Source organism: Bombina bombina, chromosome 1 (assembly GCF_027579735.1).
Source record: "Bombina bombina isolate aBomBom1 chromosome 1, aBomBom1.pri, whole genome shotgun sequence".
Classification (NCBI taxonomy): Eukaryota; Metazoa; Chordata; class Amphibia; order Anura; family Bombinatoridae; genus Bombina; species Bombina bombina.
In genome coordinates, this window is record NC_069499.1 from 553,844,684 (window position 1) to 553,860,188 (window position 15,505).

At 42.9% G+C, this 15,505-nt stretch overlaps 1 protein-coding gene across 1 annotated transcript in view; it reads right to left on the reverse strand.

Annotated features, from left to right (window-relative positions):
• Positions 1–11,218: 11,218 nt before the first annotated feature.
• Positions 11,219–15,505, reverse strand: part of MAIP1 (matrix AAA peptidase interacting protein 1) — a 119,458-nt gene continuing 115,171 nt past the window's right edge. Inside the window, exon 5 of the mRNA XM_053698727.1 lies at positions 11,219–11,506. Within this exon, the coding sequence (XP_053554702.1) occupies positions 11,428–11,506 (79 nt within the window). The 3' untranslated portion in view covers positions 11,219–11,427. The remainder of the gene's footprint in view (positions 11,507–15,505) is intronic.

The following is a 15,505-nucleotide window of genomic DNA, read 5'->3' on the forward strand; positions in this document are numbered from 1 at the left end:
CTATTACTTCCATGCACTGCGCTATGGAAGGAAGAAGAACAGAATGAAGTACTTGACAAGAGCTTAGAAGTTTTGATTTTCTGGCCTCTGTCAGAAAAATCTTCATTTCTAAGGAGTCTATTATTGTTCCCAAGAAGGGAACTCTTGTTGACGGGGACAGAGAACTTTTTTCTATGTTCACCTTCCACCCGTGAGATCTGAGAAAGGCTAGGACAATGTCCGTATGAGCCTTTGCTTTTGACAGAGACGACGCTTGAATCAGTATGTCGTCCAAGTAAGGTACTACTGCAATGCCCCTTGGTCTTAGCACCGCTAGAAGGGACCCTAGTACCTTTGTGAAAATCCTTGGAGCAGTGGCTAATCCGAATGGAAGTGCCACAAACTGGTAATGCTTGTCCAGAAACGCAAACCTTAGGAACCGATGATGTTCCTTGTGGATAGGAATATGTAGATACGCATCCTTTAAATCCACCGTGGTCATGAATTGACCTTCCTGGATGGTAGGAAGAATTGTTTGAATGGTTTCCATTTTGAACGATGGAACCCTGAGAAATTTGTTTAGAATCTTGAGATCTAAAATTGGTCTGAATGTTCCCTCTTTTTTGGGAACTATGAACAGATTGGAGTAAAACCCCATCCCTTGTTCTCCTAATGGAACAGGATGAATCACTCCCATTCTTAACAGGTCTTCTACACAATGTAAGAATGCCTGTCTTTTTATTTGGTCTGAAGACAATTGAGACATGTGGAACCTTCCCCTTGGGGGTAGTTCCTTGAATTCCAGGAGATAACCTTGAGAAACTATTTCTAGCGCCCAAGGATCCTGAACATCTCTTGCCCAAGCCTGATCAAAGAGAGAGAGTCTGCCCCCCACCAGATCCGGTCCCGGATCGGGGGCCAATACTTCATGCTGTTTTAGTAGCAGTGGCAGGTTTCTTGGCCTGCTTACCCTTGTTCCAGCCTTGCATTGGTCTCCAGGCTGGTTTGGTTTGAGAACTATTACCCTCTTGCTTAGAGGGTGTAGAATTTGAGACTGGTCCGTTTCTGCGAAAGGGACGAAAATTTGGCTTATTTTTAGCCTTAAAATACCTATCCTGAGGAAGGGCGTGGCCCTTTCCCCCAGTGATGTCTGAAATAATCTCTTTCAAGTCAGGGCCAAATAGCGTTTTACCTTTGAAAGGGATGTTAAGCAATTTGTTCTTGGAGGACACATCCGCTGACCAAGACTTTAGCCAAAGCGCTCTGCGCGCCACAATTGCAAAACCTGAATTTTTCGCCGCTAATCTAGCTAATTGCAAAGTGGCGTCTAAGATAAAAGAGTTAGCCAATTTAAGTGCTTGAACTCTGTCCATAACCTCCTCATATGAAGAGTCTTTATTGAGCGACTTTTCTAGTTCTTCGAACCAGAAACACGCTGCTGTAGTGACAGGAACAATGCATGAAATTGGTTGTAGAAGGTAACCTTGCTGAACAAACATCTTTTTAAGCAAACCCTCTAATTTCTTATCCATAGGATCTTTGAAAGCACAACTATCTTCTATAGGGATAGTAGTGCATTTGTTTAGAGTAGAAACCGCCCCCTCGACCTTGGGGACTGTCTGCCATAAGTCCTTTCTGGGGTCGACCATAGGAAATAACTTTTTAAATATAGGGGAAGGAACAAAAGGTATGCCGGGCCTTTCCCATTCCTTATTTACAATGTCCGCCACCCGCTTGGGTATAGGAAAAGCATCGGGGGGCACCGGGACCTCTAGGAACTTGTCCATCTTACATAATTTCTCTGGAATGACCAAATTGTCACAATCATCCAGAGTAGATAACACCTCCTTAAGCAGAGCGCGGAGATGTTCCAATTTAAATTTAAAAACAATAACATCAGGTTCAGCTTGTTGAGAAATTTTTCCTGAATCTGAAATTTCTCCCTCAGACAAAACCTCCCTGCTGGCCCCTTCAGATTGGCGTGAGGGTACGTTAGAACCATTATCATCAGCGTCCTCATGCTCTTCAGTATCTAAAACAGAGCAATCGCGCTTTCTCTGATAAGTAGGCATTTTGGACAAAATGTTTTTAATAGAATTATCCATTACAGCCGTTAATTGTTGCATAGTAAGAAGGATTGGCGCACTAGATGTACTAGGGGCCTCTTGTGTGGGCAAGACTGGTGTAGACATAGAAGGGGATGATGCAGTACCATGCTTACTCCCCTCGCTTGAGGAATCATTTTGGGCAACATCATTATCAGTGGCATCATTGTCCCTACTTTGTCCGGACACTAAGTCACATTCATCACATATATTTAAATGGGGAGGAACCTTGGCTTCCAAACATACAGAACATCGTCTAACTGATGGTTCAGACATGTTAACAGGCATAAACTTGATAACAAAGCACAAAAAACGTTTAAAAATAAAACCGTTACTGTCACTTTAAATTTTAAACTGAACACACTTTATTACTGAATATGCGAAAAAGTATGAAGGAATTGTTCAAAATTCACCAAAATTTCACCACAGTGTCTTAAAGCCTTAAAAGTATTGCACACCAAATTTGAAAGCTTTAACTCTTAAAATAACGGAACCGGAGCCGTTTTTACATTTAACCCCTATACAGTCCCTGGTATCAGCTTTGCTGAGACCCAACCAAGCCCAGAGGGGAATACGATACCAAATGACGCCTTCTGTAAGCTTTTTCAGTGGTTCTTAGCTCCTCACACATGCATCTGCATGCCTTGCTTTCCAAAAACAACTGCGCATTAGTGGCGCGAAAATGAGGCTCTGCCTATGACTAGAAAAGGCCCCCAGTGAAAAAGGTGTCCAATACAGTGCCTGCGGTTTTTTTTAATACATCCCCAAGATTAAAAACAGAATTTATGCTTACCTGATAAATTACTTTCTCCAACGGTGTGTCCGGTCCACGGCGTCATCCTTACTTGTGGGATATTCTCTTCCCCAACAGGAAATGGCAAAGAGCCCAGCAAAGCTGGTCACATGATCCCTCCTAGGCTCCGCCTTCCCCAGTCATTCGACCGACGTAAAGGAGGAATATGCATAGGAGAAATCATATGATACCGTGGTGACTGTAGTTAGAGAAAATAATTCATCAGACCTGATTAAAAAACCAGGGCGGGCCGTGGACCGGACACACCGTTGGAGAAAGTAATTTATCAGGTAAGCATAAATTCTGTTTTCTCCAACATAGGTGTGTCCGGTCCACGGCGTCATCCTTACTTGTGGGAACCAATACCAAAGCTTTAGGACACGGATGATGGGAGGGAGCAAATCAGGTCACCTAGATGGAAGGCACCACGGTTTGCAAAACCTTTCTCCCAAAAATAGCCTCAGAAGAAGCAAAAGTATAAAATTTGTAAAATTTGGTAAAAGTGTGCAGTGAAGACCAAGTTGCTGCCTTACATATCTGCTCAACAGAAGCCTCGTTCTTGAAGGCCCATGTGGAAGCCACGGCCCTAGTGGAGTGAGCTGTGATTCTTTCAGGAGGCTGCCGTCCGGCAGTCTCATAAGCCAATCGGATAATGCTTTTAAGCCAAAAAGAGAGAGAGGTAGAAGTTGCTTTTTGACCTCTCCTTTTACCAGAATAAACAACAAACAAGGAAGAAGTTTGTCTGAAATCCTTTGTAGCCTCTAAATAGAATTTTAGAGCACGAACTACATCCAAATTGTGTAACAAACGTTCCTTCTTTGAAACTGGATTCGGACACAAAGAAGGCACGACTATCTCCTGGTTAATATTTTTGTTAGAAACAACTTCCGGAAAAAAACCAGGTTTAGTACGCAAAACCACCTTATCTGCATGGAACACCAGATAGGGCGGAGAACACTGCAGAGCAGATAACTCTGAAACTCTTCTAGCAGAAGAAATTGCAACCAAAAACAAAACTTTCCAAGATAATAACTTGATATCAACGGAATGTAGGGGTTCAAACGGAACCCCCTGAAGAACTGAAAGAACTAAATTGAGACTCCAAGGAGGAGTCAAAGGTTTGTAAACAGGCTTGATTCTAACCAGAGCCTGAACAAAAGCTTGAACATCTGGCACAGCCGCCAGCTTTTTGTGAAGTAAAACAGATAAAGCAGAAATCTGTCCCTTCAAAGAACTTGCAGATAATCCTTTCTCCAAACCTTCTTGAAGAAAGGATAGAATCTTAGGAATTTTTATCTTGTTCCATGGGAATCCTTTAGATTCACACCAACAGATATATTTTTTCCATATTTTATGGTAGATTTTTCTAGTTACAGGCTTTCTAGCCTGAACAAGAGTATCAATGACAGAATCTGAGAACCCTCGCTTTGATAAAATCAAGCGTTCAATCTCCAAGCAGTCAGTTGGAGTGAGGCCAGATTCGGATGTTCGAACGGACCTTGAACAAGAAGGTCCTGTCTCAAAGGTAGCTTCCATGGTGGAGCCGATGACATATTCACCAGATCTGCATACCAAGTCCTGCGTGGCCACGCAGGAGCTATCAAGATCACCGATACCCTCTCCTGTTTGATCCTGGCTACCAGCCTGGGAATGAGAGGAAACGGTGGGAACACATAAGCTAGGTTGAAGCTCCAAGGTGCTACTAGTGCATCGACTAGAGTCGCCTTGGGATCCCTGGATCTGGACCCGTAGCAAGGAACCTTGAAGTTCTGACGAGACGCCATCAGATCCATGTCTGGAATGCCCCACAATTGAATTATTTGGGCAAAGATTTCCGGATGGAGTTCCCACTCCCCCGGATGAAATGTCTGACGACTCAGAAAATCCGCTTCCCAATTTTCCACTCCTGGGATGTGGATTGCAGACAAGTGGCAGGAGTGAGTCTCCGCCCCTTGAATTATTTTGGTCACTTCCTCCATCGCCAGGGAACTCCTTGTTCCCCCCTGATGGTCGATATACGCAACAGTCGTCATGTTGTCTGATTGAAACCTTATGAATTTGGCCTTTGCTAGCTGAGGCCAAGCTTTGAGAGCATTGAATATCGCTCTCAGTTCCAGAATATTTATCGGGAGAAGAGATTCTTCCCGAGACCAAAGACCCTGAGCTTTCAGGGGTTCCCAGACCGCGCCCCAGCCCACCAGACTGGCGTCGGTCGTGACAATGACCCACTCTGGTCTGCGGAAGCTCATCCCTTGTGACAGGTTGTCCAGGGTCAGCCACCAACGGAGTGAATCTCTGGTCCTCTGATCTACTTGTATCGTCTGAGACAAGTCTGTATAATCCCCATTCCACTGACTGAGCATGCACAGTTGTAATGGTCTTAGATGAATTCGCGCAAAAGGAACTATGTCCATTGCCGCGACCATCAAACCTATTACTTCCATGCACTGCGCTATGGAAGGAAGAAGAACAGAATGAAGTACTTGACAAGAGCTTAGAAGTTTTGATTTTCTGGCCTCTGTCAGAAAAATCCTCATTTCTAAGGAGTCTATTATTGTTCCCAAGAAGGGAACTCTTGTTGACGGGGATAGAGAACTTTTTTCTACGTTCACTTTCCACCCGTGAGATCTGAGAAAGGCCAGGACAATGTCCGTATGAGCCTTTGCTTGTGGCAGAGACGACGCTTGAATCAGTATGTCGTCCAAGTAAGGTACTACTGCAATGCCCCTTGGTCTTAGCACCGCTAGAAGGGACCCTAGTACCTTTGTGAAAATTCTTGGAGCAGTGGCTAATCCGAATGGAAGTGCCACAAACTGGTAATGCTTGTCCAGAAAGGCGAACCTTAGGAACCGATGATGTTCCTTGTGGATAGGAATATGTAGATACGCATCCTTTAAATCCACCGTGGTCATGAATTGACCTTCCTGGATGGTAGGAAGAATTGTCCGAACGGTTTCCATTTTGAACGATGGAACCTTGAGAAATTTGTTTAGGATCTTGAGATCTAAGATTGGTCTGAATGTTCCCTCTTTTTTGGGAACTATGAACAGATTGGAGTAGAATCCCATCCCTTGTTCTCCTAATGGAACAGGATGAATCACTCCCATTTTTAACAGGTCTTCTACACAATGTAAGAATGCCTGTCTTTTTATGTGGTCTGAAGACTACCCCTTGGGGGTAGCTCCTTGAATTCCAGAAGATAACCTTGGGAGACTATTTCTAGCGCCCAAGGATCCAGAACATCTCTTGCCCAAGCCTGAGCGAAGAGAGAAAGTCTGCCCCCCACCAGATCCGGTCCCGGATCGGGGGCCAACATCTCATGCTGTCTTGGTAGCAGTGACAGGTTTCTTGGCCTGCTTACCTTTGTTCCAGCCTTGCATTGGCCTCCAGGCTGGCTTGGTTTGAGAAGTATTACCCTCTTGCTTAGAGGATGTAGAACTTGAGGCTGGTCCGTTTCTGCGAAAGGGACGAAAATTTGGTTTATTTTTAGCCTTAAAAGACCTATCCTGAGGAAGGGCGTGGCCCTTACCCCCAGTGATATCTGAAATAATCTCTTTCAAGTCAGGGCCAAACAGCGTTTTCCCCTTGAAAGGAATGTTAAGCAATTTGTTCTTGGAGGACGCATCCGCTGACCAAGACTTTAGCCAAAGCGCTCTGCGCGCCACAATAGCAAACCCTGAATTTTTCGCCGCTAATCTAGCTAATTGCAAAGTGGCGTCTAAAGTAAAAGAGTTAGCCAATTTAAGAGCGTGAACTCTGTCCATAATCTCCTCATAAGAAGAATCTTTATCAAGCGACTTTTCTAGTTCATCGAACCAGAAACACGCTGCTGTAGTGACAGGAACAATGCATGAAATTGGTTGTAGAAGGTAACCTTGCTGAACAAACATCTTTTTAAGCAAACCCTCTAATTTTTTATCCATAGGATCTTTGAAAGCACAACTATCTTCTATAGGGATAGTAGTGCGTTTGTTTAGAGTAGAAACCGCCCCCTCGACCTTGGGGACTGTCTGCCATAAGTCCTTTCTGGGGTCGACCATAGGAAACAATTTCTTAAATATAGGGGGAGGGACAAAAGGTATGCCGGGCCTTTCCCATTCTTTGTTTACAATGTCCGCCACCCGCTTGGGTATAGGAAAAGCTTCGGGGGGCACCGGGACCTCTAGGAACTTGTCCATCTTACATAATTTCTCTGGAATGACCAAATTGTCACAATCATCCAGAGTAGACAACACCTCCTTAAGCAGAGCGCGGAGATGTTCCAATTTAAATTTGAATGTAATCACATCAGGTTCAGCTTGTTGAGAAATTTTCCCTGAATCTGAAATTTCTCCCTCAGACAAAACCTCCCTGGCCCCCTCAGACTGGTGTAGGGGCATGTCAGAACCATTATCATCAGCGTCCTCATGCTCTTCAGTATTTTCTAAAACAGAGCAGTCGCGCTTTCGCTGATAAGTGGGCATTTTGGCTAAAATGTTTTTGATAGAATTATCCATTACAGCCGTTAATTGTTGCATAGTAAGGAGTATTGGCGCACTAGATGTACTAGGGGCCTCCTGTGTGGGCAAGACTGGCGTAGACGAAGGAGGGGATGATGCAGTACCATGCTTACTCCCCTCACTTGAGGAATCATCTTGGGCATCATTTTCTCTAAATTGTTTGTCACATACATCACATCTATTTAAATGAGAAGGAACCTTGGCTTCCTCACATACAGAACATAGTCTATCTGATAGTTCAGACATGTTAAACAGGCATAAACTTGATAACAAAGTATAAAAAACGTTTTAAAATAAAACCGTTACTGTCACTTTAAATTTTAAACTGAACACACTTTATTACTGAATATGTGAAAAAGTATGAAGGAATTGTTCAAAATTCACCAAAATTTCACCACAGTGTCTTAAAGCTTTAACTCTTAAAATAACGGAACCGGAGCCGTTTTTATATTTAACCCCTATACAGTCCCTGGTATCTGCTTTGCTGAGACCCAACCAAGCCCAGAGGGGAATACGATACCAAATGACGCCTTCAGTAAGCTTTTTCTATGTATCTGAGCTCCTCACACATGCATCTGCATGCCTTGCTTCCCAAAAACAACTGCGCATTAGTGGCGCGAAAATGAGGCTCTGCCTATGATTAGAGAAGGCCCCCAGTGAAAAAGGTGTCCAATACAGTGCCTGCCGTTTCTTTAACATAATTCCCAAGAATAAAATAACTCCTCAAAGCTATAAACTATTAAAAATGCTTATAAATCAATCGTTTTAGCCCAGAAAAATGTCTACCAGTCTTTAAAGCCCTTGTGAAGCCCTTTATTCTTATTTAATAAAAATGGCTTACCGGATCCCATAGGGAAAATGACAGCTTCCAGCATTACCAAGTCTTGTTAGAAATGTGTCATACCTCAAGCAGCAAAAGTCTGCTCACTGTTTCCCCCAACTGAAGTTAATTCCTCTCAACAGTCCTGTGTGGAAACAGCCATAGATTTTAGTAACGGTTGCTAAAATCATTTTCCTCTTACAAACAGAAATCTTCATCTCTTTTCTGTTTCAGAGTAAATAGTACATACCAGCACTATTTTAAAATAACAAACTCTTGATTGAAGAATAAAAACTACATTTAAACACCAAAAAACTCTGAGCCATCTCCGTGGAGATGTTGCCTGTGCAACGGCAAAGAGAATGACTGGGGAAGGCGGAGCCTAGGAGGGATCATGTGACCAGCTTTGCTGGGCTCTTTGCCATTTCCTGTTGGGGAAGAGAATATCTCACAAGTAAGGATGACGCCGTGGACCGGACACACCTATGTTGGAGAAAGAACTATTTATAGATAACATCCATTAAATATACTCATAATGTAATCGTTTTAGCCCAGAAAAATGTCTACCAGTCTTTAAAGCCCTTGTGAAGCCCTTTATTCTTATACTAAACTAAGAAAATAGCTTACCAGTTCCCATAGGGAAAATGACAGCTTCCAGCATTACCAAGTCTTGTTAGAAATGTGTCATACCTCAAGCAGCAAAAGTCTGCTCACTGTTTCCCCCAACTGAAGTTAATTCATCTCAACAGTCCTGTGTGGAAACAGCCATCGATTTTAGTAACGGTTGCTAAAATCATTTTCCTCTTACAAACAGAAATCTTCATCTCTTTTCTGTTTCAGAGTAAATAGTACATACCAGCACTATTTTAAAATAACAAACTCTTGATTGAAGAATAAAACTACATTTAAACACCAAAAAAACTCTTAGCCATCTCCGTGGAGATGTTGCCTGTGCAACGACAAAGAGAATGACTGGGGTAGGCGGAGCCTAGGAGGGATCATGTGACCAGCTTTGCTGGGCTCTTTGCCATTTCCTGTTGGGGAAGAGAATATCCCACAAGTAAGGATGACGCCGTGGACCGGACACACCTATGTTGGAGAAAAGCACATTTTGCTATAGTAAGGAAAGCTTAACCCTATTGAATAAACTAGTTTCCAAGAGATAATATCAAGTAACTCGACCCCAAGGCCTGTACAGAAGGATCAAAGGCTACCAATGTAGATAAGACAGGTGAGACCTGAGCTCCTTCCTGAGGATAGAAAATCAAATGTCATAAAAATTCAAAAGGACAAAGGGACTCAGATAAGGTCAGTCCTGAGATGGGTCACAAAGGTCAGATGGCATTAGGAAAACTCATTTCTTGGACCACAGCGACATCTACAGGCAGTTAACTCAACAGATGAATTGTTATAAACCAGAAGATGAATGGATTTGATTGGCTGGGACTGTCTTCATGGTGTGGCTGTTTGGCTATAAATATGTTTTGAGAAGCAGCTTGAAAGAGAGGAAAAAGGAAGGACAAATACACCCAGGTAACAGAGAGACTTCATCTTCCTTTGCATGCACACATTATAGTGTAGATAGATTAGAAGAATAAAGCCTTGTATGTTAGACGCTTCTCTCACCACTCATGTATAGATCTGTAACTTAATAAATTCATCCTTTTATAAGACTGGTGTTAGTATCATTCTTCAAATAAGGTAAATGGTATATAAAGGAAAAGCCTGACACATATTTAAGTCACTGACCCAATATTAGGAAAGGGGCTTTTTCACAGGCCCTGCATGCTATTCCCCTTTTCTGAAGTTACCTCACTCCTCAGAATGTATGAGAACAGCCAGTGTAGAAAACGCAGGCAGATTCTTCTTCTAATGCTGCCTGAGAACAAAACAGCACACTCCGGTGCCATTTAAAATAACAAACTTTTGATTGAAGAAATAAACTAAGTTTAAAAACACCACAGACCTCTCACAACGACCTATCTTTAGTTAGGTTGCAAGAGAATGACTGGATATGACACGTGAGGGGAGGAGCTATATAGCAGCTCTGCTTGGGTGATCCTCTTGCAACTTCCTGTTGGGGAAGAGATATAATCCCATAAGTAATGGATGACCCGTGGACTGACTACACTTAACAAGAGAAAAAGAACTCAAACATAATGCACACTGGTGGAGGCAAATTTCATGCGTCAGGTAAAAGACTTTAAAGCATATTACTATTGTTTTATTTTAAAGCAATTCTTAGGTCTGTTACGTTGCTTGTAACCTGCTCTCCTCTTCGCGCATCTATCTGTTTTAAAATATGAAAGTAGGTCAACTGTGGTGGGTACCAATGTATTTAGGGAGAGATTTTACCACAAAGACAACCAATCGAACCAAGAGGGAGCACTGAAAGGGGCTTTTTTTTATTTATGCCTCAGAAATGTTTCACTGCATTATAAAATAAATATTTAAAAAAATTTTTTTTTAGAACATTAAAAGTATAGAGTGTTGCAGGCATGGGACGTGCCTGCAACATGCTTAATTAGGGACGGTTATAAACAAGCTCTTTCACATATTAGCTACTTAACGCCGTTCGGACAATCCATGCCGACCTAATAGCGCTGGGCTTTAATGCAGTTAGGAAGGCATGGAACATCCTACTTTTTTGGCGTCCTGCACCCTCCTCCTCTTATTCAATGAGAAATCTGACTAGCATTGTAGGCAGTCCCCCATGATCCAACCCTGACCTTGAAATCCCGTGATCGCATTTTACATTCTTATGTTAAACACGTGCCCCTGACATGAAGGGGCTTAACTAATCACTGTGCAGTATGTAGGTATCACGGTTATGCATTCTGCAGAAAGCATTCCAGCTTCTCTGGGAGTAGTAGAAATAAATAAAAGTGAATTTTAAAGATCTTAATAATGCATAATTAAACATTTTAACTGTGTAATACAATATGAGAGGTGGATCTTCCCTAACAAATACACAGTGGGAGCTAGAAGAAAAATGCCATTTCAAATTAATATGAGAGAAATATTAAATTGGAAAGTTCATTTAATTTATTTTTCTCTCACATCATGTCTGTCTGAGCACATTGCTAAAAAATAGTTGAACAATGTCTCTTTAATACTGTTGAACTAGAAAAAGTTGTGTAAAGTAAGTTCATTGAATCTTCTTTCTGCAATTGGAAATGAAATATTCCGTATTTGCTGGAAGATGGTAATCTGGTTGCAGATTCTTATATACTAATCTAAAAGTTTTGAATGCTCAATTCGTGTTATAATCCAGTCTGGTTTCACTCCTTGAGAAAACTCCCTTCGGAACCTACAAAAAAAATAAAACAATAAATACAAAGCAATATATTTGCATATCTATCTCAAACAAACCAAAATAAGTTGTCATAAATGTTGTTCCTTTCTGAAAGCACAATTCATTTGTTAATTTCAACTCCCAGGGCTACTTGTTTACTGGGCATACCAGATGCCAATAACATGGGGCTCTATTTTACTCTGCAGTCAGGGCAGACGGTACAGCCAATAAGCTGTACTGTCTGCCTCATTGAGAAATAATAGACCATGCTAATAGCGTACCTGGGGTCAAAGTCAGCATTAAGTGACTGCTCTTGTGATGCACTGTTTAATGTGACAAATCTAGCTGTGCCACAGTACAAGTGAGGTCCGTTATTCACTCTAAACAACACATGAATCACTGGAGCGAGCTCTACTATTTCTCAATGGGGCACACAGTACAGCTAATGATTGCCTTGCAATCTGCCCTCACTACAGAGTAAAAATTTAATACGATACGGATGGCTAGTGTGCCCAGTAAACAAGTGGCCTCAGAAAGTTAAAATTTACAAAAGGAGTTCAAATTAAATAACTATCAGAAAGGGACAAGAATATTGCAGGTAAAAAAACAAAATTTATGCTTACCTGATAAATTTCTTTCTTTTGCGATGTACCGAGTCCACGGTTTCATCCTTACTTGTGGGATATTATCCTTCCTAACAGGAAGTGGCAAAGAGAGCACCCACAGCAGAGCTGTCTATATAGCTCCCCCTTAACTCCACCCCCCCAGTCATTCGACCGAAGGCCAAGGAAGAAAAAGGAGAAACTATAAGGTGCAGAGGTGACTGAAGTTTTTAATAAAAAATACTATCTGTCTTGAATAGACAGGGCGGGCCGTGGACTCGGTACATCGCAAAAGAAAGAAATTTATCAGGTAAGCATAAATTTTGTTTTCTTTTGCAAGATGTACCGAGTCCACGGTTTCATCCTTACTTGTGGTATACCAATACCAAAGCTTTAGGACACGGATGAGGGGAGGGACAAGACAGGAACCTAAACGGAAGGCACCACTGCGTGCAAAACCTTTCTCCCAAAAATAGCCTCCGAAGAAGCAAAAGTATCAAATTTGTAAAATGTTGAAAGGTATGGAGGGAAGACAAAGTAGCAGCCTTACAAATCTGTTCAACAGAAGCATCATTTTTAAAAGCCCATGTGGAAGCTACCGCTCTAGTAGAATGAGCTGTAATCCTTTCAGGAGGCTGCTGTCCAGCAGTCTCATAAGCCAAACGGATGATGCTTTTCAGCCAAAAGGAAAGAGAGGTAGCCGTAGCCTTTTGACCCCTACACTTTACAGAATAGACAACAAACAAAGAAGATGTTTGACGAAAATCTTTGGTTGCCTGCAAATAAAACTTCAAAGCATGAACCACGTCCAAGTTGTGCAACAGACGTTCCTTCTTAGAAGAAGGATTAGGACACAGAGAAGGAACAACAATTTCCTGATTGATATTCCTGTTAGTAACAACCTTAGGTAGGAACCCAGGTTTGGTACGCAAAACCACCTTATCAGCATGGAAAACAAGATAAGGCGAGTCACATTGTAATGCAGATAGTTCAGAAACTCTTCGAGCTGAAGAGATAGCAACTAGGAACAAAACTTTCCAAGATAGAAGCTTAATATCTATGGAATGCATGGGTTCAAACGGAACCCCCTGAAGAACTTTAAAAACTAAATTTAGACTCCATGGCGGAGCAACAGGTTTAAACACAGGCTTAATTCTAGCTAAAGCCTGACAAAAGGCCCGAACGTCTGGGACATCTGCCAGACGCTTGTACAACAGAATAGACAGAGAAGATATCTGTCCTTTTAGGGAACTAGCTGACAATCCTTTCTCCAATCCCTCTTGGAGAAAAGACAAAATCCTAGGAATCCTGATTTTACTCCATGAGTAGCCTTAGGATTCGCACCAAAAAAGATATTTACGCCATATCTTATGATAGATTTTCCTGGTAACAGGCTTTCGCGCCTGAATCAAGGTATCTATGACCGACTCAGAGAAACCCCGCTTTGATAGAATCAAGCGTTCAATCTCCAAGCAGTCAGTTGCAGAGAAATTAGATTTGGATGCTTGAATGGACCTTGAATCAAAAGGTCCTGTCTCAGTGGCAGAGTCCATGGTGGCAGAGATGACATGTCCACCAGGTCTGCACACCAAGTCCTGCGTGACCACGCAGGCGCTATCAAAATCACCGAAGCTCTCTCCTGTTTGATTCTGGCAATCAGACGTGGAAGGAGAGGGAAAGGTGGAAACACATAAGCCAGGTTGAACGACCAGGGTACTGCTAGAGCATCTATCAGTATTGCCTGAGGATCCCTTGACCTGGATCCGTAACGAGGAAGTTTGGCGTTCTGACGAGACGCCATCAGATCCAATTCTGGTGTGCCCCATAGCTGAACCAGTTGAGCAAACACCTCCGGATGGAGTTCCCACTCCCCCGGATGAAAAGTCTGACGACTTAGAAAATCTGCCTCCCAGTTCTCTACTCCTGGGATATAGATCGCTGACAGATGGCAAGAGTGAGCCTCTGCCCATCAGATTATTCTTGAAACTTCTATCATCGCTAAGGAACTCTTCGTTCCCCCCTGATGATTGATATAAGCCACAGTCGTGATGTTGTCCGACTGAAATCTGATGAATCTGGCCGAAGCCAGCTGAGGCCATGCCTGAAGAGCATTGAATATCGCTCTTAATTCCAGAATATTTATCGGTAGGAGGGCCTTCTCCTGAGTCCACAAACCCTGTGCTTTCAGGGAATTCCAGACTGCACCCAGCCCAGTAGGCTGGCGTCTGTCGTCACTATAACCCACGCTGGCCTGCAGAAACACATTCCCTGGGACAGATGATCCTGTGACAACCACCAAAGAGTCGTCGTCTCTGGTCTTTTGATCCAGATTTATCTGAGGAGATAAATCTGCATAATCCCCATTTCACTGTTTGAGCATGCATAGTTGCAGTGGTCTGAGATGCAAGCGCGCAAACGGAACTATGTCCATTGCCGCTACCATTAGTCCGATTACCTCCATACACTGAGCCACTGACGGCCGAGGAATGGAATGAAGAGCTCGGCATGTGGACAAAATCTTTGATTTCCTGACCTCCGTCAGAAATATTTTCATGTCCACCAAGTCTATCAGAGTCCCTAGAAATGAAACTCTTGTGAGAGGGGAAAGAGAACTTTTTTTACGTTCACCTTCCACCCGTGAGATCTTAGAAAGGCCAACACTAAATCCATGTGAGACTTGGCTAGTTGGAAAGTCGACGCTTGAATTAGGATGTCGTCTAGATAAGGCCCAGGAGCCACTGCTATGCCCCGCGGCCTTAGGACCTCCAGAAGGGACCCTAGCACCTTTGTGAAGATTCGTGGCACCGTAGCCAACCCGAAGGGAAGAGCCACAAACTGGTAATGCTTGTCCAGAAAGGCAAACCTGAGGAATTGGTGATGATATTTGTGGATAGGAATGTGTAGATATGCATCCTTTAAGTCCATGGTGGTCATATATTGACCCTCCTGGATCATTGGTAAAATATTCTGAATGGTCTCCATCTTGAAAGATGGGACTCTTAGGAATTGGTTTAGGATCATGAGATCTAGAATTGGTCTGAAAGTTCCCTCTTTTTTGGGAACCACAAACAGATTGGAGTAGAACCCCTGCCCCTGTTCTGCTTTCGAAACTGGGCAGATCACTCCCATGGTAAAAAGGTCTTCTACACAGCGTAAGAACGCCTCTCTTTTTGTCGGGTTTACAGACAATTGAGAAAGATGGAATCTCCCCCTTGGAGGAGAATCCTTGAAATCTAGAAGATATCCCTTGGTTACGATTTCTACTGCCCAGGAGTCCTGAACGTTTCTTGCCCAAGCCTGAGCAAAGAGAGAGAGTCTGCCCCCTACTAGATCCGGTCCCGGATCGGAGGCTACCCCTTCATGCTGTCTTGGTGGCAGCAGCAGGCTTCTTGGCCTGTTTACCCTTGTTCCA